Source organism: Oryzias latipes, chromosome 20, assembly GCF_002234675.1.
Source record: "Oryzias latipes chromosome 20, ASM223467v1".
Taxonomy (NCBI): domain Eukaryota; kingdom Metazoa; phylum Chordata; class Actinopteri; order Beloniformes; family Adrianichthyidae; genus Oryzias; species Oryzias latipes.
The window spans coordinates 25321424-25346765 of record NC_019878.2 but is presented as its reverse complement, the minus strand read 5'-3'; the positions used below and the strand labels follow the sequence as shown (position 1 = coordinate 25346765).

The following is a 25342-nucleotide window of genomic DNA, read 5'->3' as shown; positions in this document are numbered from 1 at the left end:
TTCAGTTGGTTGGTGTTTGGTTGGTTGCTGATTGGTTGGCATTTGGTTGGTGTTTGGTTGGTTGGTGTTTTGTTGGTGTTTGGTTGGCCTTCAGTTGGTTGCCATTTGGTTGGTTGCTGTTCGGTTGCTGTTTGGTTGGTTGGTGTTTGGTTGCCGTTTGGTTGGTTGGTGTTTGGTTGGTTGCTGTTTGGTTAGTGTTTGATTGGTGGTTGGTTTGTGTTTGGTTGGTGTTTGGTTGGTGTTTGGTTGGCGTTTGGTTGGCGTTTGGTTGGTGTTTGGTTGGTGTTCCGTTGATGTTCGGTTGGCGTTTGGTCGGCGTTTGTTTGGTGTTTGGTTGGTGTTTGGTTGGCGTTTTGTTGGCGTTTGGTTGGTGTTTGGTTGGTTAGTGTTCGGTTGGCGTTTGGGTGGTGTTCGGTTGATGTTCGGTTGGCGTTTGGTCGGCGTTTGGTTGGTGTTCGGTCGGCGTTTGGTTGGTGTTTGGTTGGTGTTTGGTTGGTGTTTGGTTGGCGTTTGGTTGGCGTTTGGTTGGTTGGTGTTCGGTTGGTGTGGTGCTGATATTATTGGGCCAGTAAAATAATCAAGATTGATGTTCGGTTGGCGTTTGGTTGGCGTTTGGTTGGTGTTCGGTTGGCATTTGTTTGGCGTTTGGTTGGTGTTTGGTTGGATGGTGTTTGGTTGGTTGGTGTTTGGTTGGTTGGTGTTTGGTTGGTTGATGTTCGGTTGGCGTTTGGTTGGTTGGCGTTTGGTTGGTGTTTGGTTGGTGTTTGGTTGGCGTTTGGTTTGTGTTTGGTTGGTTGGTGTTCGGTTGGTGTTTGGTTGGTGTTCGGTTGGCCTTCAGTTGGTGTTTGGTTGGCCTTCAGTTAGTTGGCGTTTGGTTCGTTGCTGTTTGGTTGGTGTTTGGTTGGCCTTCAGTTGGTTGGCGTTTGATTGGTTGGTGTTTGGTTGGTGTTTGGTTGGCGTTTGGTTGTTTAGTGTTTTGTTGGTGTTTGGTTGGCTTTCAGTTGGTTGCCGCTGGTTGGTTGCTGTTTGGTTGGTGTTTGGTTGGCCTTCAGTTTGTTGGTGTTTGGTTGGTGTTTGGTTGGTGGTTGGTTGGCTTTCGGTTGGTTGGCGTTTGGTTGGTGTTTGGTTGGCCTTCAGTTGGTGTTTGGTTGGCCTTCAGTTGGTTAGCGTTTAGTTGGTTGGTGTTTGGTTGGCCTTTGGTTGGTTGTTTTGTTGGTGTTTGGTTGGCCTTCAGTTGGTTGCCATTTGGTTGGTTGCTGATTGGTTGGTGTTTGGTTGGTTGCTGTTTGGTTGGCCTTCAGTTGGTTGCCATTTGGTTGGTTGCTGTTTGGTTTGTGTTTGGTTGGCGTTTGGTTGGTTGGTGTTTGGTTGGTGTTTGGTTGGTGTTTGATTGGCCTTCAGTTGGTTGGTGTTTGGTTGATGTTCTGTTGGCGTTTGGTTGGTGTTCGGTTGGCATTTGGTTGGCGTTTGGTTGGTTGGTGTTTGGTTGGTGTTTGGTTGGCCTTCAGTTGGTGTTTGGTTGGCCTTCAGTTGGTTGGTGTTTGGTTGGTTGCTGATTGGTTGGCATTTGGTTGGTTGGTGTTTTGTTGGCGTTTGGTTGGCGTTTGGTGTGGTGCTGTTATTATTGGGCCAGTAAAATAATCAAGGTTGATGTTCGGTTGGCGTTTGGTTGGTTGGCGTTTGGTTTGTGTTCGGTTGGCATTTGGTTGGCGTTTGGTTGGTGTTTGGTTGGATGGTGTTTGGTTGGATGGTGTTTGGTTGGTTGGTTGGTGTTTGGTTTGTTCGTGTTTGGTTGGCATTTGGTTGTTTGGCGTTTGGTTGGTGTTTGGTTGGCGTTTGGTTGGTGTTTGGTTGGTTGGTGTTCGGTTGGTGTTTGGTTGGTGTTTGGTTGGCCTTCAGTTGGTGTTTGGTTGGCCTTCACTTGGTTGGCGTTTGGTTCGTTGCTGTTTGGTTGGTGTTTGGTTGGCCTTCAGTTGGTTGGCGTTTGATTGGTTGGTGTTTGGTTGGCCTTCAGTTGGTTGGTGTTTGGTTGGTTGCTGATTGGTTGGCATTTGGTTGGTTGGTGTTTTGTTGGTGTTTGGTTGGCTTTCAGTTGGCGTTTGGTTGGTGTTTGGTTGGTGTTCCGTTGATGTTCGGTTGGCGTTTGGTCGGCGTTTGTTTGGTGTTTGGTTGGTGTTTGGTTGGCGTTTTGTTGGCGTTTGGTTGGTGTTTGGTTGGTTATTGTTCGGTTGGCGTTTGGGTGGTGTTCGGTTGATGTTCGGTTGGCGTTTGGTCGGCGTTTGGTTGGTGTTCGGTCGGCGTTTGGTTGGTGTTTGGTTGGTGTTTGGTTGGTGTTTGGTTGGCGTTTGGTTGGCGTTTGGTTGGTTGGTGTTCGGTTGGTGTGGTGCTGATATTATTGGGCCAGTAAAATAATCAAGATTGATGTTCGGTTGGCGTTTGGTTGGCGTTTGGTTGGTGTTCGGTTGGCATTTGTTTGGCGTTTGGTTGGTGTTTGGTTGGATGGTGTTTGGTTGGTTGGTGTTTGGTTGGTTGGTGTTTGGTTGGTTGATGTTCGGTTGGCGTTTGGTTGGTTGGCGTTTGGTTGGTGTTTGGTTGGTGTTTGGTTGGCGTTTGGTTTGTGTTTGGTTGGTTGGTGTTCGGTTGGTGTTTGGTTGGTGTTCGGTTGGCCTTCAGTTGGTGTTTGGTTGGCCTTCAGTTAGTTGGCGTTTGGTTCGTTGCTGTTTGGTTGGTGTTTGGTTGGCCTTCAGTTGGTTGGCGTTTGATTGGTTGGTGTTTGGTTGGTGTTTGGTTGGCGTTTGGTTGTTTAGTGTTTTGTTGGTGTTTGGTTGGCTTTCAGTTGGTTGCCGCTGGTTGGTTGCTGTTTGGTTGGTGTTTGGTTGGCCTTCAGTTTGTTGGTGTTTGGTTGGTGTTTGGTTGGTGGTTGGTTGGCTTTCGGTTGGTTGGCGTTTGGTTGGTGTTTGGTTGGCCTTCAGTTGGTGTTTGGTTGGCCTTCAGTTGGTTAGCGTTTAGTTGGTTGGTGTTTGGTTGGCCTTTGGTTGGTTGTTTTGTTGGTGTTTGGTTGGCCTTCAGTTGGTTGCCATTTGGTTGGTTGCTGATTGGTTGGTGTTTGGTTGGTTGCTGTTTGGTTGGCCTTCAGTTGGTTGCCATTTGGTTGGTTGCTGTTTGGTTTGTGTTTGGTTGGCGTTTGGTTGGTTGGTGTTTGGTTGGTGTTTGGTTGGTGTTTGATTGGCCTTCAGTTGGTTGGTGTTTGGTTGATGTTCTGTTGGCGTTTGGTTGGTGTTCGGTTGGCATTTGGTTGGCGTTTGGTTGGCCTTCAGTTGGTGTTTGGTTGGCCTTCAGTTGGTTGGTGTTTGGTTGGTTGCTGATTGGTTGGCATTTGGTTGGTTGGTGTTTTGTTGGCGTTTGGTTGGCGTTTGGTGTGGTGCTGTTATTATTGGGCCAGTAAAATAATCAAGGTTGATGTTCGGTTGGCGTTTGGTTGGTTGGCGTTTGGTTTGTGTTCGGTTGGCATTTGGTTGGCGTTTGGTTGGTGTTTGGTTGGATGGTGTTTGGTTGGATGGTGTTTGGTTGGTTGGTTGGTGTTTGGTTTGTTCGTGTTTGGTTGGCATTTGGTTGGTTGGCGTTTGGTTGGTGTTTGGTTGGCGTTTGGTTGGTGTTTGGTTGGTTGGTGTTCGGTTGGTGTTTGGTTGGTGTTTGGTTGGCCTTCAGTTGGTGTTTGGTTGGCCTTCACTTGGTTGGCGTTTGGTTCGTTGCTGTTTGGTTGGTGTTTGGTTGGCCTTCAGTTGGTTGGCGTTTGATTGGTTGGTGTTTGGTTGGCCTTCAGTTGGTTGGTGTTTGGTTGGTTGCTGATTGGTTGGCATTTGGTTGGTTGGTGTTTTGTTGGTGTTTGGTTGGCTTTCAGTTGGTTGCCGTTTGGTTGGTTGCTGTACGGTTGCTGTTTGGTTGGTTGGTGTTTGGTTGCCGTTTGGTTGGTTGGTGTTTGGTTGGTTGCTGTTTGGTTGGTGTTTGATTGGTGGTTGGTTTGTGTTTGGTTGCCGTTTGGTTGGCGTTTGGTTGTCGTTTGGTTGGTGTTTGGTTGGTGTTCCGTTGATGTTCGGTTGGCGTTTGGTTGGTGTTCGGTTGATGTTCGGTTGGCGTTTGGTCGGCGTTTGGTTGGTGTTCGGTCGGCGTTCGGTTGGTGTTCGGTTGCTGTTTGGTTCGCGTTTGGTTGGCGTTTGGTTGGTTGGTGTTCGGTTGGTGTGGTGCTGTTATTATTGGGCCAGTAAAATAATCAAGGTTGATGTTCGGTTGGCGTTTGGTTGGTTGGCGTTTGGTTGGTGTTCGGTTGGCATTTGGTTGGCGTTTGGTTGGTGTTTGGTTGGATGGTGTTTGGTTGGTTGGTTGGTGTTTGGTTTGTTGGTGTTTGGTTGGTTTATGTTCGGTTGGCGTTTGGTGTGTTGGCGTTTGGTTGGTGTTTGGTTGGTGTTTGGTTGGTTGGTGTTCGGTTGGTGTTTGGTTGGCCTTCAGTTGGTGTTTGGTTGGCCTTCACTTGGTTGGTGTTTTGTTCGTTGCCATTTGGTCGGCGTTTGGTTGGTGTTTGGTTGGTTAGTGTTCGGTTGGTGTTTGGTTGGCGTTTGGTCGGTGTTTGGTTGGTGTTTGGTTGGTTGGCGTTTGGTCGGTGTTTGGTTGGTGTTTGGTTGGTTAGTGTTCGGTTGGTGTTTGGTTGGCGTTTGGTGGGCGTTTGGTTGGTGTTCGGTCGGCATTTTGTTGGTGTTCGGTTGGCGTTTGGTCGGCGTTTGGTTGGTGTTCGGTTGGTTGGTGTTCGGTTGGTGTGGTGCTTTTATTATTGGGCCAGTTAAATAATCAAGTGGAAATGAAATCTGTGTCCAAACCAACAAGTAAACTTGAATGAATGTCAAATCCATTCACGCGTTAGTTTCCTAAAGTTCACCACTGTTGTTTTTCCACATCCAAAGGGAACATTCTAGAACATTCTAGACACTGGATGGTCACATGACTTTATTCAAAGGACTGGAATGATGGACTGATCCGTGTTCATGACATCACGTCTGTTGTCCGCTATGATTGGTTGGTTTACCTTGTAGGAAAATGATTCTACTGAATATAAATCCAGATGGTATTTTCCAATATCGATTATCGATTAATCTAATTTTGAAACGATTTGATGATGGTTTAAATCCATTGGATTAACAACTTGTCTCAGATTAATCTGGGAATAGAAATCGATTCATCGACTGAGCTGATTCAGCTTTACATCCATATTTCTGATAAAGCCAGATCGAATGGTGTGACGGAAGCAAAAACGTGAAGAAGGTCAGACTTTAATCAGACTATGGCTCTTTCTAAGTTTGCTCCTGCAGGAGCTCTGCCCCCCCCCCCTTTAAACATTGATGGGAGCAGGTTGTGACTCCTGGAGGATCAGTCCTGGAGCTGAACCATCAGCTCCTGCATGAAACATGAACAAACATCCACCTTTATTACATTTCAGATCCCTGTTTTTGCTCACCTAGAACCTGTTTGTTGAGGATTCTGTTTCTCCAACAGAATCAAAGCGTCTTTCCTGTTCTGCTCCTGTGTTCGTTTTGAAAATCACGTCATTTTTCCTTCGTCTGAGTCTTCTGAGGCTCATCTTCCTCCTCCTCAGTGAACAGAGCTCTGTTGGTTCTGGTTTGTTGTTGTCATCATCTTCATCAGACCCTTCATCACAGCTTGGAGGAGCTTACCTCCCCGGAAACATCTTTAAGCTCAGTCTGATGTCTGGTCTGGAATCAGAAGACGGAGATTTAAACTCCTGAGATGTGGAATAATTGGACCGCCACTCGTGGACGGTGGAGCCAAAAGGCGGCGCCGACAGCTGATGACTGCATTTCAGCCGCGGTAACCCCGGCAAATCCACTGAAAATCCTTTTCATTTCTATCACAGATAAATCCCCTTTACAGGAAAGCACCTGTGAGCCTAAAAACAGATTTGGCTTTGGCCCGGTGATGGCAGCACCTGAAGGGGGGGGCTCCTGAAGGGGGGGCTCAGGATCCCCGCCTGACGCTGTTAACGAGTGCGGCCGTCCTCTGGCCAAGGTCAGGCTGAGGCAGCAGTCGCCGGGCGCTGAGCTCTGCCGGGGCAGATGGGATGCTGGGGGGGTGAGAGGTTGATGGAGGACCTCCGTCTCCTCCCCCGGTGCTGCCTTAATCCCCAACAGCGGAGGAGGGCGGGGGGGGGCGAACAGCAAAATTAAAAGGAGCGGCAGCCAGAGCGTCCCGGCGGCGTGTAATAGTCTAAATCACCTCAAGTGTTTTGTCATCTGTCTGCTGTCTGATTAACTGAAGCGGCACTGATACCGACACGTCCCGCAGACCGGCGCGGCCCGAGGAAACAGCTGTTTACCGAGCGCTGGCACGCCAAGATAAAACCGGCGCCGCTCTTGTTTGAGCCCCCTCCCGCCCCCGCTGATGCTTGGCAAGAGGCTTGTTGCTGTTTATCAGGTTATTTGTGTCGGAGCCTGCAGGGCATAAAGCAACCAAACAATCTGAAAATGAATAAATGTTGGTTGGAGTTTGGATTCCAGCTGAAAGGGAGGAGGGGCTGGAGCAGCGTTGGAGGGTTTTCACACCAGACCAGGTGCATGTTGGGAAATCTTCACCTGAAATCAGATGGATGTGGAGGCAGGAGGCTGCAGGCGGAGCAGAGCACCTCCGTTCTCTGACTGACACATGAAGCTAAACAATGCCGTGGCATAGTGAGGAGCGTCCAGCCTGAGACTGGAAGGTCGTGGGTTCAAATCCAAAAGTTGCAGTTGATGTGCTTGAAAACAGAAGGAAGAAGAAACAACGTGGTTGGCGGTCCAGAGAAGGCTAATGCCACTGATGCATCAAAAAACATTCTTTATTTCACCCAAATCCCTGTGGCTAACGGTTTCAGACTCATTACATTAGCATCCCCAACAAAGATTCAGTCCATCCATCCATCTTCCTCCGCTTATCCGGGACCGCGTCGCGGGGGGCAGCAGACTGAGCAGAGATGCCCAGACTTCCCTCACCCCAGCCACCTCCTCCAGCTCCTCTGGGGGGATCCCGAGGCGTTCCCAGGCCAGCCGAGAGACACAAAGATTCAGATTGAACATAAATATCTGAATAAAACATTTTATACGAAAATTAAACCTCATTTGTTTGTAATAAATTCTGACATAAAGGTGAAAATTCTCCAAATATTGGAAAATTTGGTCAAATGTGACTCTCTTGTCAGTTTTGTGGGTTTATAGTCACAGATGTTTTACATGTTATTTACATGTTGAAGGAAAAGCTCACAGGTGTCTTTCTGCCCTGACTTCTGTGGTATTTGGAGGTCAAACTTGACTTAAACGTCCTCCGAGCCGAGCGGCGTTGTTGTGATGGGACTGCAGCCGACGTGAACATCAGATCACACAGATTAGGAGCCATCCGCCTCCCCGTGTGTCGGCGCTGCCCTCTGTTGGAGGCAACATGCACATGTTTGTGAGGACACCATCAGCCTTATCGCTCTGTCAAAACACATTGCAGCTGCCGGGCCTCCAACATATGACTAATACGTCCACAGGGGTCCTTCTGCGTTCACTTAGCAGTTCAGAAATCATCTCAGCGCCACCTGCAGTGTTTGATTTTCTTTATCTCATCAGCACAGTCTGTCTGAGTCTGTCACCTTGCACTCGTTATTTCCCACTGGCCACTTGACTCTTGGTATCTCATGCATTAATAATGTGCTCCTCTCAGTGAATAATGCAGTCTGCACGGAGGGAGGAGATGAGCTCACCTTGGTGATCTTCACAATGAGGGGATGCAAAAGAGAAAAGAGACACCGTCTCATTTCTTAAGAGACAAAATAGGGAGGAGTGGGTCCCTAACACCTCCGGTCCCCGTTCTCCTGCTGGTTTTCAGCCTCAGCCCACAACGACTTCTCTGTCCTTGACCAGCCGAGGTGACGGACGCAGCCAGGAACCCCGTTTGAGCTGGAATCTGCCCCGATGGTCAAATCCCCGCCCTGCATGCCTACCTGCCTGGATGAATGCATGCAGGCAGGCAAGCAGGCAGGCAGGCTGCAGGCCTCAGGCTCATTCTGCACATGCAGCTTCCGTCTGGATCAGAGAAGCAGTGTCCAGCAGTGGAGGTGCAGAAATCTCGGACCAACCTCTTTGTCTATTTTTAGGAGCCTGATCTTGTTTTCTACACCCTGAAGTTAGCGTCAGGTAAATGTCATTCATGGAATCTGAATTTCACAATGAATCACATCAGAGTGGTTCCTGTGTGTGCAGCCGCTCCTCCTGTCCCACATTCCTCCTCCTCCTCCTCCTCCTCTCAGTAAACGGCGCTCGCAGCCTGAAAAGGCAGCCGCTCTGTTGCTGCACCTGCAGGAGCAGAGATCCAGCAGACTGCTATTTGGGGCAGCGGCTGAGATTAAAGGCGGAGGTGATTTATGAGCTGGGCTGCTGGAAGTGTGTGTTTCAGGTTAAGAAGTGACGGATCGTGCTGCTGATAAATGCCGAGAGGAGCGCTTTGGAGTGTTTGATCGCTGACTAAGGGCTTATTTTCCTTTTAATGACCAACAAAAGTTTCTGCAGGTCGATTCAAAAAGGACCCAGAAGTTACGCGGAAGCCCAAGCAAAGTGTGCCACTGATGCCAGAGAGCATTTTGGTTTCCTTTTCCACCTGAAGTGACCTGCTGCTGCTGACCGGCAGTCTTTGTGCTCTGACCCCCCAGAGGAGATCTTCCACTCCCACGTGGCTCACTGGTGGTCTCCTGATGGCGCCAGGTTGGCATACGCCACCATTAACGACACGCTGGTGCCCAAGATGGAGCTGCCGATGTTCACAGGCTCGCCCTACCCGACAGGAAAGGAGTACCATTACCCAAAGGTACCATGCAGCGAGCAATCTGCAGGACGCACGTGGACGGCTGGGTTAGCGGCCTTTAGGGTCAAGTGTCAGTGGATTTGTGTGCATTTGTCTTCAGGCTGGTGAAGAAAACCCAGTGATCAGTTTGCATGTTGTGAACCTGAACGGTCCGCTGCACACCATCGAGATGAGGAGACCGGATGATCCCAGGATTGGGTGAGGCGTTCGAGGCCCATCTTCTCTTCCAGATGTGGCATCAATTCTGTTCTTTTTAAATAAAAAACTTGTTTCTTTCACCTCATATCTGTAAACCGAATAGATCTGATCAGACCGTAGAACACGCTCTTTTCCAGTCATTTGCTTAACTTGACAACAGTTCTAGTGTTTCTGACTCATTTGAAGTCGGCTCAAACTATGATCATTTGTGTTGCATTCAGGTTCTGACAGAAATGTGTGTTCTTGATCCTTTGATCCAACAAACGCTGACAGTCACCAGCCGCTGAAAACCTCACTTCCTGTCAGCTTTAGATTACCCAGAATCCCTATTGAGTCAACGACGGTGAGATGTTCAGCCGGGCTCCTCCGTCGCTTCATGTCTCAGTACTTCAGTGTTTCAGACCAGAACTTTGCTCTGGATGGATTTCTTCTGGATCTCTTCTCTGCAGACATTCAGCTTTAAAAACCTGCTGAGGCTGCAGGAAGTCTGAAGGATTTTGGCTGATCCTTAGTAGGACTTCAGAACATTTGAGGTTCTGGAGACGAAGAGAAGATGTGATGCAGAAATGCATCTTTACTGTGGATTCCGGAGTCCCCTGTGTTCATGTGTTCTTGTTTTTAATAGAAATGCTGTTTTGAAAGAAGTTTCCAGAAGTTTTGGGTTTTTTTTTTCAGTGAGTTCTACGTGACCATGGTGAAGTGGGCCACCACCACCAAACTGGCCATTAACTGGCTGAACAGAGCGCAGAACATCTCCATCCTCACGCTGTGCGAAGCCACCACGGGAGTCTGCACCAAGGTAGCCCCCCCCACACACACACACACACACACACACACACCTGTGTGTTTGGGAGGCCCCGTGGACTCAAACCTGTCCGTCTGCTCTTTCAGAAACACGAGGATGAAAGTGAAGGCTGGCTTCACAGGCAGGTGAGGGCGCACCCACAGCCCACCTTTACTGCACTGCGGGGGAATGAGAGACATGTAGAAGACTGTCGCCATAGCAACCACACATCTCATAAACATGGGATTTAAATTTGAACAAACGGTAAATCACTTAGTTTTCTACACTGGAAGAGAAGATCTTCTTTTGTTTAGTTTAGAGGGTGGCAGCAGCATCTCCAGGTGTGTCACAGGTGTGTCACAGGTGTGTGAGGAGTCAGTAACCGCTAATCACTTAAAGCTCTGATCCTACATCAATGGCTGCATGGTCAGTTGCCATAGCAACACCATGTGGGGTGAAGCCCTTGACTTTGAATTCCCTCACTTCTCTCTGCTCAGTGCAATAAATCAGGCCTTCACCTTTTTTTAGGGGGGGGGTCCGAATCTACTATTCCAAATGGAAAGTCCTACTGTCCTTTCATGGGCGAATATAGACCACAATGCATTGCATTTGTATGATTTGTCATGTTAAAAATGTATTTTTGTAGAAATCCTCATCATGAGACCAGAGCGGATTCCTCAATAGTTTTTGTAAAATGTTCCTATTTATCAGGTTTTCACTTTGAAATGGGTGATGTCATCTTGAAGTCCAGTTTAAAATAGAATGAAACATCAGATAGATGCTTATGGAGTGGTGAGTGGTGCAGACTTTCTTCTCCAGTCCTGTGGCTTCTTTTCCCCGTCCAGGTTCATCCGTCTGGTTTCTGCTGTGTTTCTGCAGGATGAAGAGCCTCTGTTTTCCAAAGACGGACTCAAACTCTTCTTCACTCGGGCCATTCCACAGGGAGGCCGGGGGAAGTTCTTCCACATCTCCATGTCCACCTCCCAGGTGAGAGGGGAGGTGTTCAGGTTTTCAATATGGAATCATTATTTTTACTTTATTTATTACAGTAAAAGCAGCTGTGGAGGGAAAATTGTAATTCTAACCTAAATTTCGATTTAAACTAAACAAAAAAGTTCATAAAATGATTGAAGAGACAGTAAATTGTCATGATTTGATTTTGTTGTCTTGTTTTTGGTCCTTGTTCTGTCTTGTTTCTGTTTCCTGTTTTATTTTGAAAGTCTCCTGTCTTGTCATGTTTCTTGAGTTTTACTTCCTTTGGTCCCCATCAGCCCTGATCGTGTTCACCTGTGTCTTGTCTGCCCTGTCTGTATTTAAGTCTTGTCTCTGCCTTCCTCCTGTGTTGGTCCATTAACTCAGTCTTGGTGTTCATGGCTTGCCGTCAAGTCCCTTGTTCCTCGCCACGTCACAGTGAGTTTTCGTTTGGGTTTTGTCATCCTGCTCTGCAGCGCTTTTTGTTTGTTCTTTTTGTGCATTAAAACCCACTAGCCCTGATCCTTGCCTCCTGCCTCTGCATCTGGGTCCAACCGGCTCTCGAGCCCCCCTGCACCTTGACATAAATAAATAAATGAATAAAGGTGTTATTCTTCTCTACACAAAACAATATAAATGTACTTTATGTCATATTTATAGTGGAAATATTTGACAGCATTTCTTTGCCATGTTCCTCATTTGCTATCATTATTTGGGGTTTAGTCTGGTTATCTGCTGCACGTCTTCTGCTTCAGCTGCTTCCATCACCTGGATGGGCTGCAGGGTTTCTGCTGCTCCTGTCAGCAAACTCTTTTAAATAAAGTTTTTCTGCTTTTGTTTTGTGTGGGAGCAGTGATGGGGGGGGGGGGGGGGGGGGCAGAGGTTGTCTTTACTTCTGCACTCTCTAAATCTGTCAGCTTGGGCTAACAAAAGCTGCTGGGAGATGTTTAAAACAAATTCAAGATTTGCCCATGAACCGGAAAAAGATTCATCTTTAAGGCCAGTTCACACCGGGACGAATTTCGCCGGCGATTTTCGCCGACGTTTAATGCCTCGTGACTAAACAAAGGGCACCAAGTGTGCACACCGACGCGAAAAAACGCCACGCGTCAAAAAAAAAACGCTTCGGGTTCGTTTTTTGTTTTCGACGCGTTGCGTCGAAATCTATTCGACCAATGAGAACGGCGCTTTTGCACACGTGTCTGGAGCCTCTGAAGTTACAGTAAAACACAACTTGGGGGCGCTCAAACACAAAACTGCCTTTCTGAGCACACATACCAGCGAAGAAGATAGACGTCAAGTAGCGTCTACACAGCCGCGAAGAAATAATGACGGACATTCTAAAATATCCCCGAACCAAGTACCAGTTGGAGCTACTGGTGCTTGAAATATTCATGTTTTCTTTGTTTGATTCTGACTAGCGCGTAAATACTTACTCTCTTCTTCTGAGTGAAAAGCGACTTTAAGAAGCGTTAAGTTGCGCAGCGCCACCTTGTGTACAGGAGTATTTCTGTTTACATTAAGCGCCATCTAATGTCAGGGAATGAAATTGCATGTTCGCTCGGTTCATCGTCAGCGAAAATCACCTGGGTGTGAACACAAAAAACGTGGCGAAAAACGCTGGCGAATAACGCCTGGCGAATATTCGTCCCGATGTGTACGGGTCTTACTGTTTGATTTTCATAAACATTTAGTTCTGGCAGTAGTTTTTTCTGCTGCGCCTACCTTACAGGTGAGTATTTGAACCCGGCTCATCCTTTACTGAGTGGTGGTCGGTTAAGAAACGTTGTATTCCTGCTGTTCCTGCAGCCCAACACCAGCACAGACACGCTGCAGTCCATCACATCTGGAGACTGGGACGTCACGCAGGTCCTGGCCTACAACGAGGACAACCAACTGATGTGAGCATCCATCCATCCATCCATCCATCCAGTTTGTAGGTATTAATAATGAAGTCCATGAACTAGGACTGCCCAATAAATCGCAAATTTATCATTATCGCGATATCAAGCTGTGAAAAACGCATATTACAAAAGACGGAATAAATTGCACTAAATGGTTTCCTTAAATGTGCTAAAACAATCTTATGACAGCTTGAAGTAGTTAATGAGATAAATCCATTTATGCATTTGACCAATTGGATGGACGCCTTCACGTTGTTGACCAATCAGATTGAGCCTTTTATGTTAGATGTTCACCTACTATGTAGACGTTAGTCATTTGAAGTATAATTTATGGTATGTTGACTCTTATTCAAATTAAACTGTTGCCATGGAAATTGTTTGTTTTGAGTTATTTTGCTATTTGTTTATGTCGTCATCGCAATATTGATCACTAATATCACATATCACGAGTTTCCCTAATATCAGCAGCCCTACTATGAACGGAAGTTAAAAAAGCTGGTTTTGAATTTTAACTCTCGGTTATATGCAAAGCTTTTTTGAGAAGACTTTATCACGTTTCAGCACCATGGACAGAGACATGCCAACACCTTTGAGGTTCTTGTTCCTCCATCCAAGTGATTTATCTTCTGCTATTTAATCTGTACCAGCAACTAAATGACAAAAGACATTAGGAATCAAGTGGTTGGGCTGCACAATGGTGTAGTGGTTAGCACCTTCCCCTAACGAAGGAAGGCTCTGGTTCAATTACCAGCGTGGTTCTTTCTGTGTGGAGTTTCTTGGTCTCCTTGGTGATGCTCTGGTTTCTCTGGTTTCCTCCTAAAGTCCAAAAAGATGCTACATAGGTTATTGATGAGTCTAAATAGTCCCTTGGTGGCAGTCTGTGTGTGTGGTTGTGTGTCTCTTACTCTGCAATGGACTGGAAACCATCCACGTGAACTTCACACAGCTGTAGGTGGATAGGCTCCAGCAACCTCATGACCCCTAAAGGGATTCAGGGGTTTGGAAGGTAGATTGGAATTATGTGGTCTTACTATGGGATTGTCTTTTTCCAACAGATACTTCTTGAGCACTGAAGATGGTCCCAAGCGCAGACACCTGTACAGGTAGGGGGCGTGTACTTCTGTGTTAGCCGTGATGCCGTCTGCGTAAGCTTCCCTGCGGTCTTTGTTTAAACAGCGCTGACACGTTTGGATCCTTCAACCGCCGCTGTCTGACCTGCGGCTTGCCCGACAGCTGTGGCTACATCAGCGGCTCCTTCAGCTACAACATGAGCTACTTCCTGCTCAGATGCCGAGGTAAGAAGGCGGCCCACACTCTTGATTTATGCTGACCGTCTGCACTCACTGGGTTTTTGATTAGACTGCATGTCTTCATCTCAGCACGCTAAAGCCAACAGAACGCAGTCACATCGGTTTCTTCCTGCAGGCAAACACACACAGGACTGAGTTTGATTTGCAGGCTGACCAAAACCTCCCAGACTTTCACACTGAAGGAAAACTGTTTGTTTGGCTCTAAATGGGAAATTAAACTACCTGATAATTACATTGATTTCCATCAATTAAGTCATTTTTCTGCACTGCCAGACTCATTTAGTTCACCGCGTGTGTAAATTAGACGCCATTCCCAGAAATCAATGAAGAAGAAGAAATGTGTGTTAAAGAAGAGCAGTCAGGATTAGTTCATCATTCTGACCTCATAGCTGCTGACAGCCGTCTGTCATGGAGGAAAGATTACAGGAAGTGATGTCACTGTGAGTACAGGTGGAGCGGCACGCCACACAAACGTTTTTGTGGGGATTCAAACTGCTTCCATCTGAAAGCAGCTTCAGTCTGAGATTTCATAAAAAAGGACGTTTCCTTCACGTCTTTGACTCAAAATTTCAACTGTTTTTGGAGTTTATCTGTGACCACATACACACACACACACACACACACCTACCCACACACACACACACCCACACACACACTCACACACATGGGTTATGACTGCTGTCACAATCCAAAGATCCGACTAAACTGTGGTGAAGATCAGAGAAACGGCAGAAAGTCAAAGTGTTGTTGTCGTGTTTGAGAGTCGTTAATATTTCATCCCACGTTTAGCGGCGGTCACCTCCGAGTCGCCGACTGATTACCATTATTCTCAGATCAGACGCGGAACGACACTATCAGCCCTCTGTTGCCCCCCCAGCCACTGATCCTCTGCTTCATGTATTTTTAATGCAGCCTCTGCCTTTCAGACTGCATTTGAACCAACGTGATGAGGTTAGAATATCATTATCACGGGGGCAGTGAGGGGGGCATAGAAAAATTCTGTACAGCTATTTTTTAAATCAGGGAGGTGAACTGATCACCCCCCCCCCTGCAGTTTAGGGTTTGTCTTTTCAGATTCTACATCCCATAACAGGGCAGGGATGCCCTTTGTAGTTTAGTTTAGCCATTAACCATTGAATTCTATGACTTTATGATTTCATGTTACAGTTACTGGTATGAAGGCCATTGAGACGACTGCTGTAATATTGGGCTATAGAAATAAAATTGAATAGAATAAAAGTACAGCTGTTCTCTTTGTTATGCTGAGTCAGAATAATCCCATCTTTGGAATCTAGTTTTCAAAATAAAGGCTTTTTTTATAACTCAAACTAAATCTGGAGAAGAATCTGCATTTCTGAGCCAAAGTTGGAATGATGACGTAAATGATGACAGGATGCTGCCTAACAGGCTCACACATTTCTGTCTATCAGGTAATTGGGTGGAGGAACCCATAGCGTTTTCTCATGTACTAATTAGTAATTGATACTTGATAGAGTACTTTATGTCAAAATGATTACTGTACGGGTATCTGGGTATTGATACACCCCCCGTCTTCATTCTAGCAGCACAAGACCAAACCCCGCCCTTCCTGAAAATGGTCACATGGGGGGGGTAAGGCTAATCCACCTATAGTGAAAACGTGTTGCTGCTCGTCTGTCAGCTTCAAAGACTTCAGCTGCAGTCCTGCTTCTGTGAGCATGTTTGACACTAAAGTAACTTTTATCCTTGCACGTCTGTTTCTCTCCTCAGGACCTGACATCCCGTTTGTTGCTGTTTATAAAACTCAGAGAGACGCAGAAAGTGAGACTCAGGACAGAGAAAGTGAGTATTTCTGTCACAGACGTGATGCTGGTAACAACATGATGGCCTTTTTCCATTTTCTCTGACGGGTGTGCAGCGCTGCAGAATGACCACCTGTTTGTCTGAGGGCAGTAATCTCATTACTCCTCACGGTGGACGGCTCATTACATTACAGCCTGCCCAACAGCAGCAGCATCATCATAAAATTCGATTCTGAGCATGTCTGGCGTCCTCATGTGTGAGGCCCCGCCCCTCCTGACCCGCTGGAGAGAGGTTGTGGGAAATGTTGGTGTTTCTCTGATGGAGTGCAGTGACTGCAGCTCAAATGGGTGAAGTTAGCTTCCATAAATGTAGTTTCAACCAAATAAAAACCTGCATAAATCCCGCTGGATGACAATTTAAGCTCCAGAGATCAAAGTCTCTCAACAGAATTGATGGCAGCTTCTTCAGTGGCGTCCGAGACAGAGAAAGGTCATGTCAGAACTGGTTTCTGCATATTTACTCAAAAAGAGCTCAAATTGAAGCTTGCAGCTCCAGTCCATTCTTCTCACACGGCTCCTCCTCTTCCTCTCTGAAGGCTTAATTGAAGTTTTCCTGCAGCAGCCTGGCAGGTTTTATCTGAATTTGCAAAAGCGGAGGCAGCCGCTGTGTTGATTTCCCTCCTGGATGCTGCTTTTTAGGCGTTCACACAAACCAATTCCAACAACGATGTTCCAAGCAGCGGCTTTGACCTCCACCAGCAGCGGGAAGAACAGCCACTGCTGTCTTCAGACGGCAGCTTCAGGGAATGAAAGTGGCCAAGGGGGAGTCCAGGTCTCAGCTGGAGCAGCAGCTCAGGAGCTTCAGACACAAAAACACCAAACATGTCCAAGGTCAGCTCAGAATGGGCCGAATGTATTACAATAAAATCAACGCTCTTCATCTACTGAGTCACATTAGCTTCTTATCAAAGAAACAATCCAGAACAACAGATATTTGTAAGTGTTAAGGGTTAAATGTGACCTCTAGAGGCAGAAAGTAAAACTGCATTTACAGTGAAAGAAGAACCGGAGGGTCCAGATCCACCTTTGTTAAAAGCAGAGAAAGTTACGGAGCAGAGCTCAGCTTAAAAAAAAACCCCAGAAGAAACCAGCATTACTGCATAAACCACACAAACCCCTCTCACCCTCCGCGGGTGGTTTCTCCTCCAAGCTGGGGTCCTCTACCAGAGGTCTGGGATGTCCTGCAGGATCTTAGCTGTTCCTGTTCTTTTCTAGACTGAGAGGTCTGAGGTCTTTCCAGGTATCTGTTGTAGCCACTCCTCCAGCTTGGGGGTTACTGCCCCCAGTGCTCCAATTACCACAGGCACCACTGCCACCTTCACTTTCCAGGCTTTCTCCAGTTCTTCTCTGAGTCCCTGGTATTTCTCCAGTTTCTCATGTTCCTTTTTCCTGATGTTCCCATCGCTTGGCACTGCCACATCCACCACAACGGCTTTCCTCTGTTCTTTATCTACCACTACAATGACTGGTTGGTTCTCCATTACCATCCTATCAGTCTGGATCTGGATCAGGATCTTTGCCCTCTCATTCTCTACCACCTTCAGAGGTGTTTCCCATTTTGACACTGGGGACGATGGCTGTTCATTTGTCCTCTGTCTGCAGGTATTTCAGAAGTGTTGAAGCTGGAGAGCAATGACAACCTGAGGCTGACCCTGGACTCCATGCAGATGCCCACAGTGGAGTACAAAGAGATCAGCATGGATGACTACAGTACGTTTCTGCATGTGCAGGCAGCATGACTGCAGGCTCAGCGTGGTCTCAGACGGGGCGACTGCTCTGCGGCTAACGGTGCTGTCACTCTGCCTTGCAGCGTTGTCCATGCAGATCCTGAAGCCTGCCGGCTTTGTGGACACGTCTCACTACCCGCTGCTGCTGCTCGTGTACGTATGGAGCTCCTGCCCTCAGTACCCAACATCTGCTCATGTCCTCCACTTCCTGCCTCACTTTGAATTGTTGCTGTGACCGTGTCGCAGCAACGGGACTCCTGGGGGTCAGACTGTGTCGGAGCAGTTCCACATGGACTGGGCCACAGTTCTGGTGAGCAGCTTCGGCGCCATCGTGGTGCGCTGTGATGGGCGGGGCAGCGGCTTCCAGGGCACCAACCTGCTGCACCGCATCCAGAAGAGGCCGGGCGTGTTTGAGGAGCAGGATCAGAGAGACGCTCTGAAGTACGGGACCCTCCAAGCGTCCAGCAGCACGGGGAAGCAGAACGTTGTTCAAACACAAACATCTTTGTCTTCCAGTTTCATTCTGAAAGAGCCGTATGTGGACAAAAGCCGAGTCGGCGCTTTTGGACAGGTAAGAACATTCTGCAGGAACGTCTTCTTCTGTTCCCCAAAAGAACAAAATAAGTGATTATGTACAAGTTAGAATGTTATTTTCCATTTTCAGAGAGAAGAAAGACAAAAAACACATTTCAATTTTAAATAAAAGGGTTTCAAATCAAATTGATCTATAAGGCTAAATAATAACAGACCTGTGATGCGTTTAAGTCAGGAAAGGATCATCAGCAGGTTTGTAAATCCAGACACCTGATTCTGAAACTCCTTCATTCAGAGTTTGCTGATGTTTGTGCCGCTTTACGATGTGAACTAAAAACTATTTGAAGGACGGACATTTAGACGTCCTCCATGACTGCATTTTGTGGTCACCCAGTCTCTGGTGAATTCCTCGGCTCTTCTCTCCTGATGGCAGCGCAGACGTGTTGAGACGATTTTTTTCATTTGTTTGATCAGTTTGTTTGGAGGAAGATTTCCTGGTTTTGAAGTGAAGAACTTGAGACTTTACTCGTTATTTGTCAGTTATTCAGCGTGGAGGGAAATCTGACAAACGTCTCAGAGTAACGTTGGTGTCGCAGCTGCAGCTCATCTAGTCGTTTCTGTCTCAGGTGTACGGCGCCTTCGTGACCAGTCTGCTGCTGAGCGGCGAGGAGTCTCCAGTGAAATGTGGCGCCGTGCTCTCACCCATCACAGACTTTGAGCTATACGGTAAGATTTGACTTTTTCCCTAAAGCTGCGGTCGGCTCTGCGGTCCGCTGTGCAGTCGGTGTTGCCGTCGGCGTTGCAGTCGGTGTTTCAGTCGGCTGTGCAGTCGGCTGTGCAGTCGGCTCAGCATGCAGTAAACAAAAGCAGGCTGTGTACCTTCAGCACCTTCAGGCTGAAGCTGGCGGCGTGGCGGCAGCATCAGTCTAGCTATGGTCTGCATGAAGAAACATCAAAGGCATTCAATGTTGTCAGCTTCATCAGAGACCTCCTCCTCCTCAGAGGAGGAGGAGGAGACCATGTCTTCGATGTAGAATTGTGTGTAGAAAAAAATGTCCGTCAGATCCAAATGCTTGATTTGGCTGAGACCCCGAGCACATGACCGTCACCGCGGCACGTCTGAAGCTCCAGAGCACAAGGGTGAGGATGAGGAGGAGATCCGGACAGAAATGATGCATCGGTTTTTATCTGAACTCTTCCTCACAGCCTCTGCCTTCTCCGAGCGATACCTCGGCCTGCCCAAACCGGATCCCAGGGCCTACGCGGTAAGCTTTCTGCAGCCCCTTGGCCTTCAGCCAAGGGGCTGCAGATCCTCATCAGTTCTTTGGTTTCTCAGATGGCAAACTTAGCTCACCGAGCTTCCCAGCTCCTGGACAAGAAGTTTCTGATCATCCACCCGACAGCTGACGGTAGGCAGCAGACGGTTCCCTCGTGACATCCTTCATCAACTAACGGTTCTGATTCTTGTTTTCTCAGAAAAAGTTCATTTTCAACATTCAGCCAAGTTCATCTCACAGCTGATTAGTGAAAAGGCGAACTACACCTTACAGGTAAACCTCTGGAAGTTGAGTTTCAGAATCATCCAGAACGGTTTCTATGGAGACAAAACAAAGATCCTCTGCAGGATGTTCTGGTACAAATACCGGAGCTTTACTTTTCTGTCTCATCTCTTCGTCAGATCTACCCGGATGAAGGCCACTTCCTCCACGGCGACGCCACCCGCCAGCACCTCAGCCAGTCGCTGGTCAACTTCTTTGAGGAGTGCTTCAGGCTACCAGAGCTGGTGTTTGAGGAGGCTCTGGAGGAGGAGCTTGAGGATGAGGGTTAGACCGCCCCCGCGTGGTTCCTGCGGCCCCTCCTCCCCCCCACCCATCGCTCCATCCCGTGTCGGTGCCCAAGCACACCAGTGTCCATCCCATCAAACCCCCACAGTGGCTGTTGGAGTTCCAACACATCCCCCCTCCATCCATTCCCACCTTTGGCCCCGAGGCCGGCCCCCCAGGAGCCACCAAAACTGAAGACGCTGCTTTTTGGAAGGAAGCCGTTTTCTTGACTCGGTCCTCCCCAGCGGTGGAGCGAGCCTCCCTCAGAGCGCCGAGCGGGAGGGAGACCATAGCACACGGAGAGCCGGGCGTGGGGGCGCGCTCCTCTTTCCAGTGGTGATGAACTTTTCCTGTGGGACCGTGCTCGTGTTTGTTGTCCTGACAGTATGTACAATAGCACAGAAACACTTTCTTTTGGACTCATCCGGACCTTTGAGTTTATTTCAGAGTCTGCCGCGCAGGGGGCGTGGCCGGGGGAGGAGCTTCAGTTGACAGAGAAACGCTCGTTTTTGTCACTGTGCCTTACTGTGTCAGAAAAGATCCAGCTGCCAGGCCGCCGTTCCAAGCGTTTCTACAAACCCTCATCCAACCATCCGTCCATGATGCCGTTTTCTGAGTAAAGACGCTTCTTCTAACGTTGGGGGGGGGGAACCAGCAGCTGCTGCATGAAGAGCAAATCTAAGACACGACATGTTCACATTTTTATTCTGCAAACTGAAAATCTCTTCAACTCTCCAGAAAATACAAGTTTTTACAAAAATGTGATTTCTGTGAAGAATCAGGTCAAATCCTGGAAGCTTTTTCAGAGTTTGATGGCAGAAAGATGAGGAGAAGCAAACCATCAGCAGCCGAGCGCTTCTGTCCAAAAACCACCTACAGGTCGGGTTTAGAGGCCCTGAAGGCCCTGAAGGCTGTCGACTAAACTAAAACTAGAACTAAAGATTAAGCTCATTTACAGAAAGTTCTAAAAACTAATCAGGAGGTTTCTGCTCAAAACTTCTCCTTAAAAAACTCTGAATTTAGATGTTTTTCTAGACATTAGATCCTGAAGGTCAGATTTTTAGTTCTGGATGAGGTTTCTGGAAGCGAGCCGGCGCTCCTGACTCCTCCTGATGGGATCAGTTCTACCTCTGCAGCTTGGAGGGAACGTCTTTTGGAAGCAACACCCACGCTTTAAACCAGATCCTTTGGACCAAATGTGGTTCAGAGGTCAGCTGTAGGTCTAGAACAGGGGAACATCCAGAGAATGAACTGCATTCATCACGCAGACGGGCTGCAGTGCATGCGCAGACGGGCTGCAGCTCTAGTCCGGATGGCTCTGAATGCTCCTCTCTGGACCTCACAGCTTCCATTTCCAGTAGTACTTGTGACAGAGATCCTAGCCTCGTCCGTTTGATGTGTAAATGTCATCGTTTAATTCTAAAGACCCAGTGTTTGCTGAGTGTTATCTGTGCATTTGACATTTCCTGTTCATTTCTGTGGATGTCCTTGACCTGAGCTGACTGGACTTCATCAAAGCCAACAGGAACTGGCTGAGGACTTTCTCCAAGACGTTTTGAGGCTCAGAAGGAGAGTGATGGCAGACTGTGGCATGAAAGTAAATGTTAGATTAAAAAAGTAGATATTTTATCCGTTTTCGTGGTCTTTTTTTTTTTACACTGGAGGATGTCAAAGTAGGAAACATGTCAAACTTCCAGGAGGAAGCTGACACGAGAAGCAGATTTCATGATCAGAAGAGTCCTTCCCTGTTTTTGATCTGTAAGAAGACCGGTTTCTTTGGTTTCTAGCCACGCCCCCTGCTGGCTGCAAAACAAATCATGGTGAGTGATGATTATGTGCAGCAGCTGTTAGCATGATCAGCGTTAGCCGGGGCAGTCCACCTTCCTGACAGCAGCGTCTGGAGGCGCCGCCGGCCGCCTCAGAATATGTAGACCTGCTCAAAGGCAGACGTGGCTCCGGTGTAAACAGGACTGTAGTTGTAGATCAGAGCTTTGTCCTCTTCCTCCTTTGATTCAAATCTGTGGAAGCTCTTCCTGGCTGCAGGAAAACACAAACCTGAGTTGATGTGACAGTTCCAGACATCACAGTGTTCCAGGACCAGCCTCACCTTCACCGATGAAGAACTCCGCCATGTAGAAGGAGGTCTTGACTGCAGACGGAGAGTGAGGATAGAAGGGCTTCGTCCACTCGAAGACGTTCTTCTCCGGATGCCACTGAGTCCCGTAAACCGGATAATCGTACGCTGCTCAGGAACAGAGTACTCAGATCCACGGCCAGCAGGTCTACAGTCCACGCCGCTCATCCGTACCTTCAAAGGTCGACACAAACTCGGTGCTTCCGTCCGTGTTTGTGGACAGAACTCTGTAGAAGTTCCTCAGGGCCTCATCCGACTGGAACGTCTGGAAACAGATCAACCTGGTGTTACCGGGCTGCCAGAAACGCCCCCACTCCTTAACTGATGGCTGAGAGACGCACCGTCATCGCCAGACTGAACTGGTGGGCGTTTACTGTGAGAGGCTCGGAGGCCAGAGCCGCCATGAGCTCGGCGGGGAAGCCGGAGAACATCCTGCTGCGCTTGGCGTCTGGAGAGGAAAGTGTTTCAGTCACGCAGCTCTGACGCCTCCACGCCGCCATCTACAGCAGACAGATGCTGCCTCCACGCCGCCTATGCTGCCTGCACGCCGCCATCTACACCTGACAGAAGCTGCCTCATGTTGGCTAGAGCTGCTGTCAACATCTGGACCAGCACAGAACCAGCCATCCGGACAGAAGCTCCAGGTTTATTAAATGTCTAAAGCTGGTTCATGGAAGCTCTGACCTCAGCTTCTTTCTTTCACTTCCTGCTTTGGAGGAAGACGAACCAAAAGCAAAAATGTCTCCACTGAACTTCCTCCTAGGTTTCACCAGCTGCACCCTTTGAACCTCGTTACCTTCAGTGAAGTTCAGAGGCAGGGCGGCGCTGCTGGTGTTGGTGTGCGACAGCTCCACCTTCCCGCTCGTCAGGTACGTCAGCTGCTCAAAGCCCAGGCAGGTGCCCCACACGGGGAAGACGTCCCCCATCTTATTGGCCTGAGAGGAGCGGAGATCTTTACTGGCTGGAGACCACACCACCATCACACGACCACATGACCACCACATGACCACCACCGCCACCACATGACCACATGACCACCACACAACCACCACCACATGACCACACCACATGACCACACAACCACCACCGCCACCACATGACCACACGACCATCACACAACCACCACCACATGACCACACCACATGACCACACGACCATCACACAACCACCACCACATGACCACACCACATGACCACACAACCACCACCGCCACCACATGACCACACAACCACCACCGCCACATGACCACACCACACGACCGCCACCACATGACCACACAACCACCACCACATGACCACACGACCACCACCGCCACATGACCACCACATGACCACCACACGACCACCACCGCCACCACATGACCACACGACCAACGCCACATGACCACACCACCACCACCGCCACATGACCACACCACCACCACCGCCACATGACCACACCACCACCACCGCCACATGACCACACCACCACCGCCGGCTCACCTCCAGAGCCAGCCGGTAGAAGATCTCTGCGGCGCGCTTGTACCCTGAGGAGGTGATGCTGACTCCTCCCCCAGGGAGCAGGATCCTGAGGAGGAAGAGGAGGAGGTCACACCTTCAGCTGGAGGTCATCAGGGCAGAACTCTGCCATGTCTGCCCACCCACCCGTTGATGGAGAGGAACAGCTTCTGGTAGTCCTCTGGGCTCTGGTTGATCCTGCAGGGGGGAGAGCACAGGTGAAGCCAGGCGGCTCTTCCCGGTACCACCCGGTAATCTGCACGCGGACACTCACAGAACCGGAACCACTCTGGCTCCGGCGGACTCCAGGAACTTGACGTAGGAGGCGGCTATGTAGGAGCTTTGGTTTGGACGTGAAAGCTCCTGAGAGAGAACCCCTAATGGACACAGACATGTCATGTATGAAGTCCAGAACTCTCCAACATGATCATGATGACTCGACATTTCCGAACCGAGGGCTGATGACGTGTTTGTGACGCAATAAAAGTCCATAAAAACTCACCGATTATCGGCCGGTCGTTCCTGAGCGCCGCCCTGCAGAGGAACCGGACGTTCAGAGACACGAACACCAGAAAAATCACTTTTCCCTTGGAGAAACGGAGCGCGAGACATCCGGCAGTCGCCATTCTGATGTTAGTGCCGATACTGACTTTCCGGAAAAGCTTCTTCAAAGTAAAAGCACCACTTTCAAAATAAACAAAATGACCGACAGGACCTGCAGCTGCAGGGACAGAGAAGTTCAAACATAATGAGACATGCTGGTTCACATATTTATTTTATTTGAGCTTTTAATTAACGCTGATGGTTAATGCTAACACTTTATACATTCGTGTATTTTAAAGAGGATAATAAATGTGTTATGATACTATGAAGAAAAGCAAACAGAAAAGTTGACAAATTCAAACAATTATGACTTTTTAATAACTGTACCTCTGGACATGAGTACCTAAGTGCTTTGGCTGATTTGACTTAGGGTTACATTAACCTGAAACCAGCTACTAAATTATGACTAGCAATATTAAAATCCTCTCAGATGAGAGCATGGCCGGCCCTCCCTATACGCGAAATACGCAGCCGCATAGGGCCCCCGCCACCACCAGGGCCCCGAAGTGGCGAAAAAAATAAAAAAGAGCCAAATCTGGCAACCCATTTCACAGCGCGTCCGTACCAACGTGCGCTCTGAATGTTGTGCAAAGGAAAGTTGGCTGCACTTTAATGATCGCCCCCTTCAACACACCTGAACCAATCTGGCAACCCAAATGATGACGTAACGCCACTCTTAGCAACGATTGGTCAACATAATTTCATCTGAGCCTGGCACAGTGTACATTTACGAGCGCAGTTTGTTTCAATAAAGTCTGGAGAAAGAAAAAAAACGAGCTCATTTCGTCACGTTGATCAACGCGACAACAAGAGAACTTTATGCCAAAGAGACTTTATCCATCAGGAGCTGAAGAAAGACGAAGAATTGAAACATCAGTCACAAGGTAAGTTTGGAGGATGTTGTTTTCTTCTCCTGCATTTCTGTGCAGCTGCGCGATTTACGTAAAATACTAATCAACCAGGTGAAGATTGCACAAAACTATCCAGTTTGTCGTTATTTCCAATGGAAAACTAGAAAATAATTCTGACACCCAAGTTTCCAAGATGAGGTCAGACATGACCTTCCAAAACGGCAGAGAGCAGAGAAAAGCAAATAATGACAACGGCGGCTGATAAATAAATGTTTTAACTCACGT

At 48.2% G+C, this 25342-nt stretch overlaps 2 protein-coding genes across 6 annotated transcripts in view; one reads left to right on the top strand and one right to left on the bottom strand.

Annotated features, from left to right (window-relative positions):
- Window positions 1-21602, top strand: part of LOC101155808 (dipeptidyl aminopeptidase-like protein 6) — a 230066-nt gene extending 208464 nt beyond the window's left edge. For all 4 annotated transcript variants that reach the window (XM_023950258.1, XM_023950259.1, XM_023950257.1 and 1 more), the window contains exons 9-26: window positions 8729-8883; window positions 8981-9078; window positions 9754-9877; window positions 9970-10008; window positions 10742-10849; window positions 12644-12735; window positions 13794-13841; window positions 13915-14033; window positions 15798-15869; window positions 17492-17599; window positions 17700-17769; window positions 17863-18057; window positions 18133-18187; window positions 18777-18876; window positions 19357-19415; window positions 19487-19559; window positions 19627-19700; window positions 19829-21602. In XM_023950258.1, coding sequence (XP_023806026.1) covers window positions 8729-8883; window positions 8981-9078; window positions 9754-9877; window positions 9970-10008; window positions 10742-10849; window positions 12644-12735; window positions 13794-13841; window positions 13915-14033; window positions 15798-15869; window positions 17492-17599; window positions 17700-17769; window positions 17863-18057; window positions 18133-18187; window positions 18777-18876; window positions 19357-19415; window positions 19487-19559; window positions 19627-19700; window positions 19829-19978 — 1739 coding nt within the window. In that variant the 3' untranslated portion in view covers window positions 19979-21602. The remainder of the gene's footprint in view (window positions 1-8728; window positions 8884-8980; window positions 9079-9753; window positions 9878-9969; window positions 10009-10741; window positions 10850-12643; window positions 12736-13793; window positions 13842-13914; window positions 14034-15797; window positions 15870-17491; window positions 17600-17699; window positions 17770-17862; window positions 18058-18132; window positions 18188-18776; window positions 18877-19356; window positions 19416-19486; window positions 19560-19626; window positions 19701-19828) is intronic.
- LOC101155553 (gamma-glutamyl hydrolase) lies at window positions 20663-24289 on the bottom strand. 2 transcript variants are annotated; one of them, XM_011489124.2, is made up of 10 exons: window positions 24106-24289; window positions 23878-23980; window positions 23751-23801; window positions 23589-23673; window positions 22904-23042; window positions 22449-22555; window positions 22282-22372; window positions 22081-22215; window positions 21854-22010; window positions 20663-21776 (listed from the first exon to the last, which is right to left on the bottom strand). In XM_011489124.2, the coding sequence occupies exons 1-9, from the start codon at window positions 24227-24229 to the stop codon at window positions 21892-21894; spliced, it is 954 nt and encodes a 317-aa protein (XP_011487426.1). In that variant the 5' UTR covers window positions 24230-24289; the 3' UTR covers window positions 20663-21776; window positions 21854-21891. The 2 variants fall into 2 exon arrangements, with proteins under 2 accessions (XP_011487426.1, XP_004081412.1); XM_004081364.3 differs by having other exon boundaries at window positions 20663-22010.
- Between the last annotated feature and the right edge of the window lie 1053 nt (window positions 24290-25342).

What these genes read in the sequence shown, in the direction of transcription:
- LOC101155553 (XM_004081364.3), bottom strand. Translation starts at nt 24,229, where the DNA reads ATGGCGACTGCCGGATGTCTCGCGCTCCGTTTCTCCAAGGGAAAAGTG. An exon ending in AGTTCAGTCTGGCGATGACG is followed by an intron (nt 22,373 to 22,448) that starts GTGCGTCTCTCA and finishes ATCTGTTTCCAG; the next exon opens with ACGTTCCAGTCGGATGAGGC. An exon ending in GTTTGTGTCGACCTTTGAAG is followed by an intron (nt 22,216 to 22,281) that starts GTACGGATGAGC and finishes GTTCCTGAGCAG; the next exon opens with CGTACGATTATCCGGTTTAC.